This window comes from Mobula hypostoma, chromosome 1 (assembly GCF_963921235.1).
Source record: "Mobula hypostoma chromosome 1, sMobHyp1.1, whole genome shotgun sequence".
Lineage (NCBI taxonomy): Eukaryota > Metazoa > Chordata > Chondrichthyes > Myliobatiformes > Myliobatidae > Mobula > Mobula hypostoma.
Genome location: NC_086097.1, coordinates 173,456,219 through 173,475,260, shown reverse-complemented (window position 1 = coordinate 173,475,260; position 19,042 = coordinate 173,456,219). Strand labels below are relative to the sequence as shown.

General features: G+C 39.7%; 1 protein-coding gene across 4 annotated transcripts in view; it reads left to right on the top strand.

Annotated features, from left to right (window-relative positions):
* LOC134352539 (intermembrane lipid transfer protein VPS13B-like) overlaps positions 1–19,042 on the top strand; it is a 1,085,891-nt gene that overhangs the window by 498,851 nt on the left and 567,998 nt on the right. For all 4 annotated transcript variants that reach the window (XM_063059809.1, XM_063059800.1, XM_063059806.1 and 1 more), the window contains exon 20: positions 15,034–15,143. In XM_063059809.1, coding sequence (XP_062915879.1) covers positions 15,034–15,143 — 110 coding nt within the window. The remainder of the gene's footprint in view (positions 1–15,033; positions 15,144–19,042) is intronic.

The window sequence follows — 19,042 nt, the reverse complement described above, 5'->3', positions numbered from 1 at the left end:
AATACTGTCACCCCCTCAAAACTAATCAATAAGCTTCAAGACTTTGGCCTCAATACCTCCTTGTGCAGTTGGATCCTCTGTTTCCTCACCTGCAGACCCCAGTCAGTTGGGTTGGCAACGACATCGTTTCCACAATCTCCACCGGCACGCGTACACCACAAAGCTATGTGCTTATAACCCTGCTATACTCACTTTACACTTATGCCTGTGTGGCTAAACACAGCTCCAATGCCATAATTAAGTTTGTTGAAGATACCAATGTTGTTAGCCGAATCAAGGGTGGGGACAAAGCAGCATATAGGAGGGAGATTGAAAATCTGGCTGAGTGGTGCCACAAGAACAAGGACCAAAGAGCTGATTATTAACTTCTTGAGGAGGAAACTGTAACTCCACGACCCAGTCCTCATCGGGGAATCAGAGGTGGAACTTTAAATGTTACAATTTCAGAGGACCTGTTTTGGGCCCAGCACATAAGTGCAATTGTGAAGTGCCTCTACACCATTAGAAGTTTGTGAAGATTTAGCATGACATCTAAAACTTTGCAAACTTCTATGGATGTGTGGTGGAGAGTATATTGACTGGCTGCATCACAGCCTAGTAATAGCTTGTAGAAGTTGGGGATAATGCTCTTGAACAGAAAGTCCTATGATAGTGGATACAGGCCAATCCATCATTGAGCACATCTACACATAGCTCAGTGGTGGGGAGGGTTTTACCAATGATGCTCAGGAAAGCACCATCCATCATCAGGGATGCCTCTCATCCAGGTCATGCTCTCTTCTCATTGCTGCTATCAGGAAGAAGGTACAGGAGCCTCAAGCCTTTCACCACCAGTGTTATAAACAGCTACCCCTCAACCATCAGGCTCTTGAACCAGCGGGGATAACTACCCTCATCTTCACTTGCTCCATCATTGAAATGTTCCCACAACCTATGGACTCACTTAGAAAAACTCTCCATCTCATGCCCTCAATATTTATTGCTTATTTATTTGTTATTATTGTTTCCTTTTTTACCTTTTGTATCTGCACTATTTGTTGTCTTTTGCACGCTGGTTGTCCTCCCTGTTGGGTGTGGTCTTTCATTGTGTCACGTACCCCGTGACATGGGTTAAGAAACCAGCAGAAATAGAAACCACTTTGGAGTCTCATATTGCTATAAATTACTAATATTTATTAGTAACTACACAATACAGTAATATAAATGTAGATAAATCAAACAGGTTAGCAATGATTATATATAAAAGTAAGTGTGGAATATATATGTATGAAAAAACCAAGCTTCTTTAAGTCTAGGGGTAAAAAGATACAGTCTTACGATGTTGAGTAAAGTTCAGTTCAGTTCAGTTCGTGGTATTTAGTTGGGTAGTGATGGAGAGAGAGAGAGAGAGAGTGAGTTGAGTCTTCAGGTGAGCTGATGCCGTCGATCTTCTCGTCGTCCTCCGAAATCCTTTACAAGTCACCGACTGTGACTTTAACCGGGGGACCGGTCTTCTGTGGTGGAGCTATCAGCCAGGTGAGGGTGGACACATAGACAACTCCCCACCAGTCAACCCCTTATTCTCAAACTGGAATAGCAATTTGGAATCGATCCACCGGATCGATCCTCCAAAACCCACTTTTTCTGCGGGCACAACAATGCTCATTCAGTGTCCAGATCATGTGTCCTGAGGTCTGTATTATCTGACCTCTCATTTATTTCACCAGGCTGAGCATCACCTGTCATTCAAAGAGTCCCTCCCTCCTTTGTCTGTAAAGAAGTGCACAAGCAGGCAACAAATCCTTGAAAGTAACATCAACAATCTGCCTTTGGTCACCATAGCAACCTTCGAGCTGCTCGGTGCTGTCTCCAACTCCAAACTCAGTAAAAATCCAAAGTTACTTCCAATGCCTGAAAATGACAGTCCAACTGTCAATCTTCCTCTCTTTCTCTATTCCAAAAGCAACATATTGGTAGTAAATAACTCTGTCTCTCTCTCCTTTCCAAACAAACCATCAAAGAGGAATGTCTCTCTTCAAACACTTAATAGGGGCATTCCTGGATCCCCTCACAATTGATTCTATTGTAGTTATTGGATTTACTGAGTATGCCTGTAAGAACGCAAATCTCATGGTTGTATATAGTGACATACGTGTACTTCACTAACAAATGTACATTGAACTTTGAAATTAAGTATTCATGGAGGCACTAAACCACTTACAGTGTGTTTATTGTTATTATTACTGAATATCCAATGTTAAGTCACAAATAGATAAAAATTACAGAAGATAGAAATATAAGCAGAGCGAACCCAATGCCAAATGCCCAACTGTTTACTATTCAAATAATGATGTTTACACCAGGTCTGTAGGGTTTTCTAACATCTCACATTGGCTTGGCACCCAGCTGGATGGCTGAGAGAACTTGCGATATTGGATGATACGTTTTGAAATCCTTGCAGATTTGGTGTATGCATCAGTATTTGAATAGTAAAACAGTTTTCTGTGAAAACATCTCACAGCTCCTGGGCTTAAAAAAAAATGATTAGCCGCTTTTTTTGGCAGTAAATATAATCATTACATGTCTTTTTATTATGGGTGGGATTTACAGAATCAAGGGATGGCATTTGAATGTGTTATGGCATACAAAAGACTGTCAGAAATATGATTCACCAACTGGAATTATATTGCTATTGTTGAAACCAAAGACAGTTCATGGTTTGCAGATCCTGAAATGCCTTTGCCTTATGTAATTGTCTTCCATATCCCATGCCTTGCTTTTCTTCCCTGGCTTCAAGTGATCTTGCTTCAAAATGGACCCTTTTCTTGACTGTACTCTCCCTCTTTAACAATTCGTCTGCTTCAAGTTGAATGTAGGAAATGGGTTTATGTTTTCAAGTCCAGTAATAAGCTACTTAATTACACTTACAATGCTTTTAATATTTTATCAATTTATTATTTCCAAAATGGGATTCCATACGAATTATTTTTCTAGATACTTTATGTAGTTAGTGACTAAAAATGCTACTACATGACATTTTATGCTGCTTTGTGCAAAAATATGAGAGAACAGAAATGCTTTGGAGCACCCTTAATGTTTTTGCAGCATCTAAAACTGATGGTAATGATATTTTTTTTCAAATTGGCCAGGTGATCTAATTTGATTTATATAATGAAGTAATAATACTTAAGATCTCGCTACTAATATTCTAAGATACATACATATAAAGAGTCTTTTACATGGTCGTAGTTCTATAGGTTGGTTCACTTCTGCTTTCCAGCTGTGAGTTTGCATACAATTGCTGATAGGTTCCATTATGTCAATGATTCATGATTATTTGTCAAGATGTATGAATATCTTGCACTGCCAGAGGGTGCTATTAAAATCTCATGTTACTTAACTTAAAAGCCTTTAAAGTGAAAACTGTCAGTGTTGTAAATAGGAGATGTACGATGTATTTTGTTCTGGTGTCAAATTAAGATACAGTAAAAACTAGATTTCCATGGAGCCAGAAAAGATGTAGGTATACTACAAGTGTTTAAAGATTATTTTTCCTATTTGTGTTTATTTTTAAAAGTTATTTGTCAGGCCTAAAATGTTTTCTGATTTGAATGATAATCCCATGCTTACTTGGCACCAATTCTGGCCTGAGCTGTTCATACTCTTGTTCACTCTTTTGCTACACTGACATTGCAACTGATCAACCTTATTAATTTATTTTTAGATTGATGAGACTGGTGTCTTTGAAAACAACATGTTACTTTCCGGTGTTTCTTTTCCAAGGGAGATATCAGCCAACCTTATTATGCATTTTTGCTCAACATTCAATCTTTGTATTCTCAGTCTGACAACCATTCACTCAAGTGCTGGTACAGTGAAGGAAGTATGATTTGATCAGTATGATATTAAGTGTCTTTTTTAATCTTACAAATTTTAACAACTGTGTCATTTCTTGGATAAAGGTAGCAATGAATATATTTTCATTGGCTAGAACTCTGTTCCAAGCTTGTCCCCTTACAACAGCAGTCCAAGTCTGCTGGAGCAATTGTTGATTTATGATGCTTTCTTGAAAAGGCATCAAAGATAATGATGCTTTTGAAAAATAAACTGGAAAAGATTAAGAGTTCGCTGTTTAAACTTTGTATCATATGCCCTTTTGCTTGTCTGGTTCATTTGTTAAGATAAAATGCAGGACATTCTGTCCCCGCAAAGTTGCTGCTTTACAAGGAAGTTGTATTGGTGTATTGAATGTATTCCAAAACCACCAATAGCTGCACAGGTTACATATGCCTTCCAATTGAGATATATAATTTCTGTTTCAACTTTCATTTTTATACAGAGGATGTAACTGTAAATGATTGAGGTGCCCTGGGATAGTTAATTGTTTAAGCCTGTGTGGAATGTGGATCACTGAGCCATTTTGGCAACGTGCTGAGTAACAGTGCATACTTTTTTCCTGGCTGTGCTTAAACTAAAATTAAACAGAGCGAGATATTTCCTTTTCAGTGATTTACAACAGATTTGCAATGAGTCATCTTAACAATCACTGCTAATAGCCTGGACTCTAGCACAAGGAGAACAACATTTCTGTATAACTTCTAGAACATTTGGTACATATCTTGAGATCTCAAATGAGGTTATAATTCACTTTTTATATTTTAATTAAAATCCTAACTGTTAAACTTGTGAGTTGGATACATTTTAAATTGAACCCAGGCCACTGTGAAACTGCCCCAACACCTGCTCAATTCTGTCTTTTTTTTGCAAAGTTCTTGTGTATACTGCCAAGCTATCATCATAATCTTGATTGCTATCTAATAAATTTATTTTATGTAATTAAAAGACAAACATAACCAAATCTTGTTATACTGGCAGATGAAACTTGCATCCCTTGAAGGGTGTTGCACTTGTTCATTATTTGTCATATTATTTGTCTATTTAATTCTTTTTTCATTAATCGTTTTCATATTTTCCAAAGACAAGTCAATGTCAGTTCTCAAGGAAATCCCATTACCCTATGTATTTTCCTATAACCTATTTTTTCTCACATGTACATCAACTACTCTGATTCTTCTGCTGCTGGTACTAGCTTAGATAGGCATCTTAGTTGGCATGGGATCAATAGGGCATCTGGGTGAAATTAAAGGGAGCAACTGCAAGTTCCACTCAATCAGCACCTGAAGTCAGAATTGAATCATGGTCACTGAAGCTGTCCAGCAGCAGCCATATTTGTTCAGTTACTGTTTTTGTTCAGAATTTAATGATAGTTATTATGAATACTCAGTACTGTGCATTTTTTGATATTTTATTTTGCAACTATGCATATCCACTACTTTCCTAATTCATTCCAATGCATAACTCAGTAAGTGGGATAAATGATTAGCTTGGATTTTAACAGCTTTCTCAGTCTCAGGACATCACAGAATAATGAAATGTTTTCTTTTCAATTGGAATTAAATTGCAGCGAGTTTGTACAAGCAGTGTTTTAAACACAGCAGTGTAATGATGACCAGTGAATATTTTCTTTGTGTGGTGCTGGTTGATTAATAAATATTTACCAGGATACTTGCAGGAGTTTGGCCAGAGAGTGCCTTGGAATTTTTTATGAGCACAACAGGTGGTAGATCGAATCTAGGTTTAAAATCTTGTCTGAAGGTTGCCAACCATGTCAGTGCAACACTTCCTTTGCACTAAAGCCACAAGAAACTGAACTGTTAGCAATTCTTTTCATTCCATGGACGCTGCTTGACTTGCTGAGATTATTTACCAGATTTTTTTTTTCCCCTTAGGACTGTGCTGGAAAGTTAGCTTAGGTTTTGTTGTTGGAGTGAATCCTGAACACATGAGAACTACAAGCCAACCAAACTACAGCTTAGATTATAATGTTGATTTTAACTGCAATAATATTGGACATATGACATGTTTTAAGGGTGAAATTTGAGAGCACAATTTAGTTGAGCATTTAAGGCAGGTTGATGACATTTAACAAAGGATGATAGAAGTCTGATTTTTACCATAAAAGGCATAGTGAATAAAAGTAGAAAGTCCTGGCTTGAGTTGGAATTCAAGTACATTCTAAGGCCCATTCTGAGGCTTTGAGAAGCCTGGTCTGATACTTCTGTGCAACAATGAGAGACAGCTGTGCTGTAAGATGGGATAATCAGGGATGTCCTCTTGTCTGCTTAGGAGTCAAAATCAGGTTTATTATTGTCTTTTGTGATGTGAAATGTGTTGTTTTGCAGCAGCAGTATAGTGCAAAGACATAAAATTACTATAAATTGCAAAATAAACAGTGCAAAAAAAGGAATAATGAGGTGGTGTTCATAGTTTCATGGATACAAGAAATTTCACAATGGTATTCCAAGAAAATCAAGCGAATTCTTGCCAGTGACTGAACTAATATTCATTCCTCAATCAATTTTACAAAAAAAAACTAGTTTTCTGGTCATTATCACACTGCTGTTTTCTTTGATTCATAGCTGTGTACAAATTGGATGCAGTGTTTCCAGTATTGCACTTCAAAAGTACTGCATTGGCTGTAATCCTTGGTAGTACCTCAAGTTGTTTGCAAACTTATAAGCTGAAGTGAAGAAGCCTATGTTGTGTTTGGCAAGCCCAGCCAATCTCTCTTACATTCATTCACAGAAATTGTTCTTACTGACAGAGATGCGATTCTGTGTACATACTGCTTTAAACTATGTGTGTCAAAAGCCTGCTCTTTTTACCATTAAAGTTGTGATTAAATGAACACATTTTATTAGATGTATTTCTTAGGTATTTATATGCATATGTTTAATGTAAGCAATACACAGAAAATGCTGGAGGGTCCTGCCAAAGGGTCTTGCCTTGAAACGTCAACTGTACTCTTTTCCATAGACGCTGTCTGGCCTGCTGAGTTCCTCCAGCATTTTGTATGTGTTGTTTGGATTTCAGCACATGCAGATTTTCTCTTGTTTTTTTTATTTAACGTAACTTTTTTACACTGTTGTATTGGTTATACCGTCTGTGAAAATAGAAAACATAAGGAACTTTGAAACATTGATCAAAAGAAGTACACACTATTAAATTATGTCAACTGATGTAATTTGGTCTCCATTTCATCCATCAGATATCTAGCACATTTTATCTCTGCTCTAAGTTGCAAGCCAGACACTATCCTTTGAATACCAGTCCAAGCTCTCTGTGATTCTGCAAGGCTTACCTTTCTCAGTCAGAGGGTGGGGTATCTGTGGAATTCATTGCTACGCATGGTGTGGAGGTTATGTCATTTAGCATATTTAAATTGGAAGTTGATAGGTTTTTGATTAGGGTGTCAAAGGTTATAGGGAGAAGGCAGGATAATGGTGGTGAGATGGAAAATAAATCAACCATGATGGAATGGCAGAGCCGACTTATTGGGCAAACGACCTAATTCTACTCCCATGTCTTATGGTCTTAAGGGCTTGTGGTCTATTTCTTTAGCCAGAGGTGAAATCACAGAAGACTGGGGGATAGCCAGTGTTGCTTGTTATTTTCGAATGACACCACGGGTAATGCAGCAATTTTATGACAGTGAGCCTCTCCTCAGTGATGGGAAAATTATTAGAGATGCTTATTTGGGGTAGGATTCACTCACATTTGTGAAAAAAACATGGAATTCATATTCAGAATAGTTTTTTGCAGTGGAGGTCATGTCTCACAAATTTGATGATTGATGAGAGTATGACAGTAGATGTTGCTTTTGTGGAATTTGCTAAAGCATTTGACAAGGTCTGTCATGGGAGGCTGGTGCAGAAGATTAAGTGATATGGGATATCATTGAGACAAGTGTTTTACATGAGTATCCGATTTATTATCATTGACTTGTGAAATTTGCTGTTTTGCAGGAGCAGTACAGTGCGATACAGTACATTAAAATGACCATAAGTTACAATAAGAATGTATAGAAGTAGATTGGTAGATGCCCAGAATGCGCTGACAGAGGAAATGTAAATGAAGATATTTAGCAATGTTTAAGAGGTGTTTAGACAGATGCGTGTGCAGACAGGATAGTGGGATATAGACCTCGTTTAGGCATATGAAATTAGTTAAATTGGCATCATGGTTAGTGTCATGGTTAATAGCAAAAAGATATTAATAACAAAAGGGTAGTGAGGGATAAAATTGGTCCCTTAGAGAATTAGAGTAGATGGCTATGTGCAGAGGCAAAAGAGATGGGGGAGATTTTGAACAATTTTTTTTCTTTGCTATTCACTAAGGAGAAGGATATTGAATTGTGTAAGGTAAGGGAAACAAGAAGGGTAGTTTTGGAAAGTATGATGATTAAAGAAGAGGAAGTACTGGCATTTTTAAGGAATATAAAAGTGGATGAGTCTCCGGGTCCGGACAGGATATTCTCTAGGACCTTGAGGGAAGTTAGTGTGGAAATAGCAGGGGCTCTGACAGAAATATTTCAAATGTCATTAAAAACAGGGATGGTGCTGGAGGATTGGCGTATTGCTCACGTTGTTCCATTGTTTAAGAAGGGTTCTAAGAGTAAACCTAGCAATTATCAGCCTGTGAGTTTGACATCAGTGGTGGGTAAATTGATGGAAAGTATTCTTAGAGATGGTATGTATAATTATCTGGATAGACAGGGTTTTATTAGGAACAGTCAACATGGATTTGTGCATGGAAGGTCATGTTTGACAAATCTTATTGAATTTTTTGAAGAGGTTACTAGGAAAGTTGACGAGGGTAAAGCGGTGGATGTTGTCTATATGGACTTCAGTAAGACCTTTGACAAGGTTCCACACGGAAGGTTAGTTAGGAAGGTTCAATTGTTAGGTATTAATATCGAAGTAATAAAACAGATTCAGCAGTGGCTGGATGGGAGACGCCACAGAGTAGTGGTGGATAACTGTGTGTCAGATTGGAGGACGGTGTCTAGTGGTGTGCCTCAGGGATCTGTACTGGGTCCAATGTTGTTTGTCATATATATTAATGATCTGGATGATGGGGTAGTAAATTGGATTAGTAAGTATGCAGATGATACTAAGATAGGTGGAGTTGTGGATAATGAAGTAGGTTTTCAAAGCTTGCAGAGGGATTTAGGCCAGTTAGAAGAGTGGGCTGAAAGATGGCAGATGGAGTTTAATGCTGATAAATGTGAGGTGCTACATTTTGGTAGGACTAATCAAAATAGAACATACATGGTAAATGGTAGGGCATTGAAGAATGCAGTAGAACAGAAGGATCTAGGAATAATGGTGCATAGTTCCCTGAAGGTGGAATCTCATGTGGATAGGGTGGTGAAGAAAGCTTTTGGTATGCTGGCCTTTATAAATCACAGCATTGAGTATAGGAGTTGGGATATAATGTTGAAATTGTATAAGGCATTGGTAAGGCCAAATTTGGAGTATTGTGTACAGTTCTGGTCACCGAATTATAGGAAAGATGTCAAAAAAATTGAGAGAGTACAGAGGAGATTTACTAGGATTTTGCCTGGGTTTCATCTCCTAAGTTACAGAGAAAGGTTGAACAAGTTAGGTCTTTAGGTAGAAGGTTGAAGGGGGACTTGATAGAGGTGTTTAAAATTATGAGGGGGATAGATAGAGTTGACATGGATAGGCTTTTTCCATTGAGAGTGGGGGAGATTCAAACAAGAGGACATGAGTTGAGAGTTAAAGGGCAAATGTTTAGGGGTAACATGAGCGGGAACTTCTTTACTCAGAGAGTGGTAGCTGTGTGGATCGAGCTTCCAGCAGAAGTGGTTGAGGCAGGTTCGATGTTGTCATTTAAAGTTAAATTGGATAGATATATGGACAGGAAAGGAATGGAGGGTTATGGGCTGAGTACAGGTCGGTGGGATTAGGTGAGAGTAAGAGTTCGGCATGGACTAGAAGGGCCGAGATGGCCTGTTTCCGTGATGTAATTGTTATATGGTTAACGTGGTGGGCCGAGGGGCCTGCTCCTGTGCTATACAGCTCCAAGTTGTACACATCATACTTCTGTTCTCCCAATGTCAAAATGTGCTCAAATTTTCAGCCAGATTCAATACTAAATGTTAAAATGCATGCAAATCAGCAGAAATTTTCAAAAGTCAATCAGGACTTGGAGAAGTTGCCAAATCAAAACTATATTCCTTCACTTAAATGTAGAAAACTAGACAGATCACAATGTGGAAACTTTTTCTGCAAAAAAAACCTCTCCAAGCCTTGGTCTGTTCCTGCGGTGATTTTTTTTCAGACTTTCTCCAGACTCAAGGGGTAGCCATGGGCCCCAGCTACACCTGCCTTTTCATTGGCTACATAGAACAGTCCATATTCCAAGCCTTCCCCAGTAATGCCCTCCAACTCTTCCTCCATTATATTGACAACAGCATTGGTGTTGCTTCATGTACCCATGCTCAGCTTGTCAATTTCATCAACTTTGCCTCCAATTTCCACCCTACCCTTAAATTCACTTAGTCCATTTCTGACATCTCCCTCCCCTTTCATTATCTCTCTATCTCCAAACTGTTGACCAACATCTTTAAGAAACCTACCAATTCCCTCAGCTATCTTGACTGTACCTCTTGCCACCCTATCTCCTGTGGAAGTGCTATTCTCTTTTCTCAGTTCCTTTGTCTCCACTGAATCTGTTGCCAGGTTTTCCTTTCCAAGACATCAGAGATGTCATCCTTCTTCAAAAAATGGGGTTTCCCTTCTTCCACCATTCTTGCTATCCTCATGTCCTCCATTTCCTGAATATCCACACTCACCCCATCTTCCTGCCACCTTACAGTTATAGAGTTCTTCTTGTCCTTACCTGCCACCCCATGAACCTCTGCATCCAATACATCATTCTCTGCAACCTCTGTCATCTCCAAAGGGATCCTACCCCAAGCACATCTTTACCTTCCCTCTCTTTCCATTTTCCACAAAGATTGCTCCCTTTGTGATTCCCTAGTCCGTTCATCCCTCCCCACTAATCTCCCTCCTGGCACTTATCCTTGCAAGTGGCCAAAGTGCTAGGTCTGCCCACTCACCTCCTCCCTCACCTCTGTTCAGGGCCCCAAATAATCCTTCCAGGTGAGGTAACACTTCAGCAGTGAATCTATTGTGTCCAGTGCTCCTGCTGCAGCCTCCTCTGCATTGGTGAGACCTGTTGTAAATTGGGAGATTGCTTCGTCGAGCACCTCTGCTCCATCTACCAAAAGCAGAACTTCCTGGTGGCCAGATGTTTTAATTCCGATTCCCATTCTCGTTCTGACATGTTGGTCCATGGCCTTCTCTTCTGCCATGATGAGAACCACCATTAGGGTGGAGGATCAATATCTTATCTGGGTAGCCTCCAACCCGATGGCATGAATATCGATTTCTCCTTTTGGTTAGAAAAACATTTGCATCCCCTCCCTTCTTCTTTTATTCCCCACACTGGTCTCTTACCCCTTCTCAACTGCCTATCACCTCCCCTGGTGCCCCTACTCCTTCCTTTCGGTGGCCACATTCCTCTAGTATCAGATTCCTTCCTGTCCAGCCCTTTACCTTTTCTACCCACCTGGCTTCACACTTCACTTATCACCTTCTAACTATGCTCCTCCACACCCCACCCCCCCCAACACACACTTTTTATTCTGGCGTCATCCTCCTTCTTTACCAGTCCTGAAGAAGATCTCGACGTGAAACATTGACTGTTCATTTCTTTTCTTTGGGTGCTGCCTGACCTGCTGAGTTCCTCCAGCATTTTTTTGTGTTTTCCTTTGGATTTCCAGCATCTGCAAAATCTCTCTTGTATATTTTTATTTAGTACTCTTCACTGATGTGATTTCAGGAAATAATACCTATGCATGTTTTAGCTGCAAATGAGGCAAGTTAATTGAATGGAAATTTGGGGGAAATGGTCAGTTTAGATTTTGTAAATATTAAGGCAGTTTGTGCATATATGTGAGTTATACAGGGCAAATTTTCCATGAGGAGGAATTTCTTTAGCCAGAGAGTTGTGAATCTGTGGAATTCTTTGCCGAAGGCAGGTGTGGCTGCCAAGTCTTTATGTATATTTAAGGCAGAGTTTGATAGATTCTTGATTGATCAGGGCATGAAGGGATACGTGAAGAAGAAAGGAGATTGGGGCTGAGAGGAAAATTGGATCAGCCATGATGAAATGGCAGAGCAGACTTGATGGGCCAAGTGGCCTAATCCTCCTCTTATAATGTTTGGGATTTGAGCTCTGTAAGTTTTCGGTCTGGAAAAGTGATTTGTTTTGAAGATTTTTAAATTCATAGCACACAAATCATTTACTGCTGAGAAGCTCTGTTACTCCCAGTTATGTACAGCACAGCAGGTTTTTTTGTGTGTCTCTGATAATCAGGGTTTGGCTGGTGCCTACTTCCTAGCTCTTCTTGAATTTTACTTTTGGTGACGATGTTGCTATTCTGCCCTTGACCTACTTATCCAGCACAGCATTACAGTGTTCTAAGATGGAAAATTCCAGGGTACTTTGAGCTAATACATCTCATCAGATCTGTGTAATTCTGTCTTTTTTTTCAACATCAGTACAGAATATCAAGGGAGCAAGGAAAGGATGGTAGGGTGAAGGAACCATGGTTGAGAAGAAAGGTGGAATACTTCATCAATAAAGAAGCATTCTTAACATTTAGCTAGCAAATATCAGACAGGGCTTATGAGAATTATAAGGTAGCCAGGAAAGAGGTTGAGAAAGGAGTTGGAAAGCTAGAAGGGAACATATGGTCTTGGTGAGTAGGATTAAGGAAAACTCCAAGGTGTTCTAAATATACGTAAGGATGACAAGAGTGAGAATAGGTCTGATTGGGATAAAAATGGAAATGTAACAGAAGTCGGGGGTGAGAATAGTGGAGATCTTTAATAAATTATTTGCTTCACTGTTCAGAGTGAAAGGGTCTTTGTCAGATGTGAGATTAGCATATATTACAGGCTAATATTCTAGAACAAATTGAGTTGAAGAAAGAGGGTGTGTTGGAACTTTTGAATATGATTGATAAGTCCCCATGACTGGATGGTATATACTCTAAGTTACTGTGGGAAGCAAGAGAAGAGATTTCTGCGCCTTTGGCAATGAACAGGAGGAGAAGATGGCGGCGCGACGGCAGCACGCGGTCTCTCCAGTGAATGATATCTGTAATCTGTTAAGTAGGGGACTGTGCGCAATTCTGATTTGATGGAGATGGACATGAGAGTACGGAGGAACATCTGGAAAACTTCTGAAATGCCCGGTTCGCTGCCGCTGCTACTGTGTGGTAACCGGAATCTCTGGAGCAGAAGGCCCCGAATCCTCGGCTTTGCTTGTTTCAGCGTCTGGGGCTAGGTCGAAGGCGTTCGGCAGAGGATGGCACTCGGGAGGCTGTATCGGAGGGGCTGGTCGGAGGCTCGAAGTTTTCGGACAGATGGACTCAGTGTCAGCTGTGGTCGGCTGCTTCCAAGGCATCGGCAAGTTGACGGTGCCTGGAGGTTTATGGCAGGGAATTTCTCCCTTTTGCCACTGCTATCGGGGACTTGGAAGCCGATCGACTCGGGGACTTTGAGACTTTTTTTTACTGTGCCCATGGTTTGTTCTTCATCAAATTATGGTATTGCTTTGCACTGCTGTAACTATATGTTATAATTATGTGGTTCTGTCAGTGTTAGTCTTTGGTTTGTCCTGTTTTCGGTGATATCACTCTGGAGAAACATTGTATCATTTCTTAATGCATGTATGCATTTCTAAATGACAATAAAAGAGGACTGAGTGTTCTCATAATCTAATCTTATCATCATCACTGACCTCAGAAGTAGAACCAGAAGACTGCAGGAAGGCAAACGTTATTCCTTAGATCAAGAAAGGTAACAGGAATAATCTTGGGAATTACAAAGTAGTAACTCTTACATCAGTGGTGGGTAAACTATTGGAGATGCATTGTCTGACCATGGATAGTCAGTGTGACTTTGTGAGGGCAAGTCATACCTCACATGCCTGATTGTCTATTTTGAGGAAGTGACAAAACAGATTGTTGAAGGTAGAGCAGTGGATGTGCTTTATATGGATGTTAGTAAGACAATTGACAAAATTCACCATGGTAGGCTTACTCAGTAAGTCAGGATGCATAGGTTCTAGGTAAACTTGACTGCATGGATTTGGAATTGGCTTGGCCACAGAGGGTGGTAGAAGATGGAGTCGTCGTGGCAATCCCTGGAGGTTGAGGATGATGGTCTTCGTTCTGAAGAAGTGGCCCACAGAGTGAAGACACCCGTGCATGTATTTGTTTAACGTGTACTTGATGTTGCACTCCAAGAAGCGCACGATACTTCACAAATCAACCAACTGATTCCAGTGGCAGGGAAACCATGACGATTGGAGCTGATGGATTTGTTGCAGCCTTCATCTGCCTCACAGCCGCTGAGTTCGAAGTAACTTCATCCACCTGCTCCACTATTGAGGTCTTGGTTGGATTGTTCTTTGTCAGGGACCTCACCCTCGACCTTACCGCCATGGGTGACCCTATCAGGAGCACAGCTCACTGGGGGATTGCTCTCGAGATCACAGGACCACACAAGCTTCTCCACCACGACAAGGTGACAATCCACAGAGAAGGAAGATGGAGTATATTCTGCCTGAAGGTCTGTGATGATCTGCAGGGTTCTGTTCAGTGATCCTTGCTGTTTTTGATTTTTATAAATGACTTTGATGAGGAAGGTGTGTTAATAAGTTTACAAATGACACGAAGGCTGCCTGGCCTGCTGAGTTCTTCCAGCATTTTGTGTGTGTTGCTCGAATTTCCAGCATCTGCAGATATTCTCTTGTTTGTGAAGAGGCAGATAGAGTTCAATCTGGAAAAGTGTGAAGTAATACACTTTGGAAGGCGGAACTGGAAGACAGAGTGCAAGGTTAGTGGTAGGATTCTTCACAGTGTGGAGCAACGGAGGGATCCTACATTCCAAGTCCATAGATCCCTCAAAGTTGCCTGTACTGGGCTCTATTGTTCTATGTTCTATCACTGCCATGTTACAAGAAAATATCATTTTGTGTTAGCAGTATAGTAGACACTAATGTTGATGTAATATTAATAGTTCCAATAAACTGTGCTATCTTTTCTTCCAGGGGCTGTTCTTTTGGCCTCAGTCCAAGGAATTGCAATCAATGTGGACCCAATCTTCTATGTATGGCTTCTTCACCAGCCTCAGAAGGGGAATGTGAAACATAGACCACAGGTATTGAGTTCATGTGTGAAGAATCCAGTAATTCTACTTGTTTTCTATGAACTTCCCTCTCTGTGGCTTTATTTAGATTTAAAATATATTAGACATAAAAATGGCATTGTAAATGAAAATGAAAGCCCATTGGTTACATTTTTGATATGGTAGATGCTCACTTACACATCTTTATTTTTTTATTTAATATTGATGATTACTTTTCTGGGAAGTAAAGAGGCATTTAGACAGACAGAAATATCAAATTAAGAAATTGCTTCTTCCAAGATTTCATTTCAGATTTCTGTATGTCTAAATTGAAATAGACAGTGTCTTAATTTGAGGAAATGCAATGAATTTTGAAACAAGAAAGGAAATTTTTGCTCCTATTTTATGTTTTGTTAATTACTAGGAAATATATACTGTATGTACAAATTAATCCCAGATCTAAAATGGAGAGTGTGTGTGTGTGTGAGAGAGAAAACAGTGCCTTTCAAAAATATTTTTAATCGATTACATTTGGAAACTAAACCATACACTGTAAATATTATTGCTGATTTTTGCTAATTTGTTCTTAATGGAGTTTGTTCATTTGCAAATGTAAGATCTGCAACTTACAAAGATTTTACACAGGCCATGACCAAGATTTTGCTTTAAGCCTCACGGTTATTGCACACTCTGTTTGCACTTTCCCATTTAGTAAGTCGAAGTTACAGTATCTGCGGTATCTCATGTATCATACCAGACCTTGAGTGACATAATCTGGATATCAGAGTGGGTGTAAGAAGTTTTTTGAAAACTTTGAATGATGACAGAACAAATTACGAGCTTTCTCAGTGACTCCTCAATGTTTTTAAATGCATTTGGCATTTAGAAATTTCTAAGAACTTGTTCAATAAAAAGTGTTATATCAATAAAGTAATCAATTAAAATAAAACTTTTACATGTGTTCAAAGAGTTAAAATTCTCAGTCAAGCATATATAATATTAAAAATCTTAATGGGTCTAACCTGGTACAAGTTCAAAGAACAGAATCCCTAATGTAAATGTTGGAGAACCTTAATAATATCCTGTTTCACTACTGGACTCTAGCAACAGAGTGCAGCTGGGATAATGCTGGCAGTGTTCAGCCAAGAAGACTGGGACTTCTATGTTTGCATTGGAGTTCTGAAACTTGTCATCACTTATGTGGGTTAATGTTGGCCATTTGTGCAGAACTGTTGGCGACAATGGACAATATCTAATCCATTACATTTGGTTGTATGTAGAAGCTAATGACAAAACCATAATGACTGAGGATTCCACCCAATTTAGCTATCGCATATTCCTATCAATCTAAAGTATTCACTAATTTATCAATGGCATCTTACAGAATAGGTTCTCATATTTAAAAATTATAGGCTTGTACCATAAAATTAATTGAAAGCCACTTACTTAGTTTTTTTCAGAATAACAAAAAGGCTTGAGAGTATCAGTAAAAGCCCTTGGTATCAGTAAAAGCCTTATAATGTAAAAAATGGAATGAAAATTATTTTCTTAATTTTCCAACATAATTTCACTATTCAGCTTATTAATGCTATTATGGATATTAGACTGGTTATCCTGAGTAACTCCTTATTACTCTGACTCCTCATCGTTTTTTCTCCAGTCCTGATGAAGGGTCTCACTCTAAAATATCGACTGCACTTTTTTTCCATAGATGCTGCCTGACCTGCTGAACTCCTCCAGCATTTTGTGTGTGTTGCTTGGATTTCCAGCATCTGCAGATTTTCTCTTATTTGTCACTTTGAAAGTATGAAGCTTTTAATGTGTGAAAACCCACAAAAAAGCTTAGATGCTGAAAATCTCAAATAAAAGTTGAAAATGCTGGAAATAACAGGTCAGGTGGCATCTGGGATGTGACCATCAGTAGGTGAGTTTGGTATGGGCCATTGGTTAATTGGGGCACCCACTTATTTGGGACAACTCTTAAAGAACAAAAACTAATCGAGAAAAAAGCTGAGATTCCCTTTGTTTATTTTGGACACCCTGCTGATTAATTGGAGCAGGGGACTGTTCCTGAACCTTGTAATTAATGTGAGTTGCTCGCACTTGCATAGCCATTAGACACAACACTGTGCTTCAAGCAAACAGGTTTTAAATAGCATCAGTTGTGAAGGTTTGTATTCAAAAAGCAGCAATTTTCGTGGCTGATAGTTGGCAAGAAATAAGCGGTAAGAATTCAGAACTTTTTCTCACTGTGGTTTGAAGCATTCAGGCATAATGTGATAGGGTACAGACTGAAGTTGTAAAGTGTTACGTACCCCGTAACTGGGTTGCCAAACCAGCAGAAATGGATCACTCAGTTGGAGTCTGGATTACTAGATCTAAGAAAGTTTTATTAAAGAAACAAGCAACACAGTAATCGAAAGGATAATAAATGCAACAGTTCAGCAATGATAAACACACATGTGCACAGAATTAAGATAACAAGATCAATCAAGCTCTATCGTTGTCTAGGGGTAAATGACCAATTTCAAAGTGACACAAAGTCCAGTTCAATTTAGTTCAGTTCGCAGTAATCGTTGCCATGGCGATGGACAATGTGGGGGGAAGGAGAGAGAGAACAAGAACGAATGATCATTCAAAACGGCTTCCACACACAGACCTGCGATATTGCTCAGAAGCAGCTTTCGGGCAAGTCCTTTGTGATGTCACCTGAGGTCACCGACTGTGACCCCTCCTCCAGATGCGGTCGATCCTCTGCAGTGAACCTGGCACCCAAGCAAGGGTGGACACACACCGGGTTCCTGCTGATCGTACCTTTCCACCCTGTGCGTCTATGGCTTGGTTCCGCAACCAGCCTTCCAAAATGACTCCTGCCGACTTGCGGGGGGGGGGGGCACCGCTTCCAGGGTCTCGTTACCTCGTGGTGTCGTGTGTGTCCTGCCTTAGCGAACCTGTCCCTTTTTATCCCCCTGCTGGGGTATCACCTGTCCATCACTTCAAACAGTTCAAGATTCAAAGGGGGAGCCGCTCTAGACAGCTCTCTCTCCCGTCCCTTCATTACACATCTCCAAATCGCCTGTGCATTGTCTTCCTTATCTCTCTCTCTCCCGAAGACAGGTGGCAGACCAACTGCTGATCACACAGGACAGCTAACATCTATGTGTATTCTTGTCACAAAAGTTAACAATTACTTTGAAAATTAGAGTAAAAAATAATAAAGAAAAAAATAAACATAATAAAATGAAACACTAAATCCATTAATAAGTTCTTTGTACAAATCAATATAATTTGACTGCTTGAAACTTTGTTAAACTTTCACTATTATTTAATTTACATTGAAAATGACAGCACAGTACATGCCCTTTTGTGGTGAACTTTTAACCTACTCAGAAGTTAATCTAACCCTTCCTCCCACTCAGCCTTCTATTTTTCTGTCATCCATGTACCAATCTAAGAGTCTCTTGTGTCCCTCATGCATCTGCCTCTACCATCACCCTGACTGTGCGTTCCGCGTTCCATACACGAACCACTCTCTGTAAAAAACCTACCTCTGACATCCCCTCTATAGTTTAGACCAATCACCTTAAAATTATGTCCTTGTGTATTAGCCAATTCTGCCTTGGGAACAATCTGTGCCTCTTACCATCTTGTACGACTCTATCAAGTGGCCTCATATCCTCCTTCTCTCCAAAGAGCACAAGCTGAGCTTGTTCAACCTATCCTCATAAGATATACTTTCTAATACAGGCAGCACCCTGTTAGATCTCAACACACCATACCCCTTCTTAATCTTCCTATCAACTTGTATGGCAACTTTGAGGGATCTATGGATGTGGGTTCATGACCCTCTGTTCCTTCACAGAGGTATTCCCTTAAGATTAACTTGCAGGTTGAGTCTGTAGTAAAGAAAGAAAACTTGATGTTAGCATTCA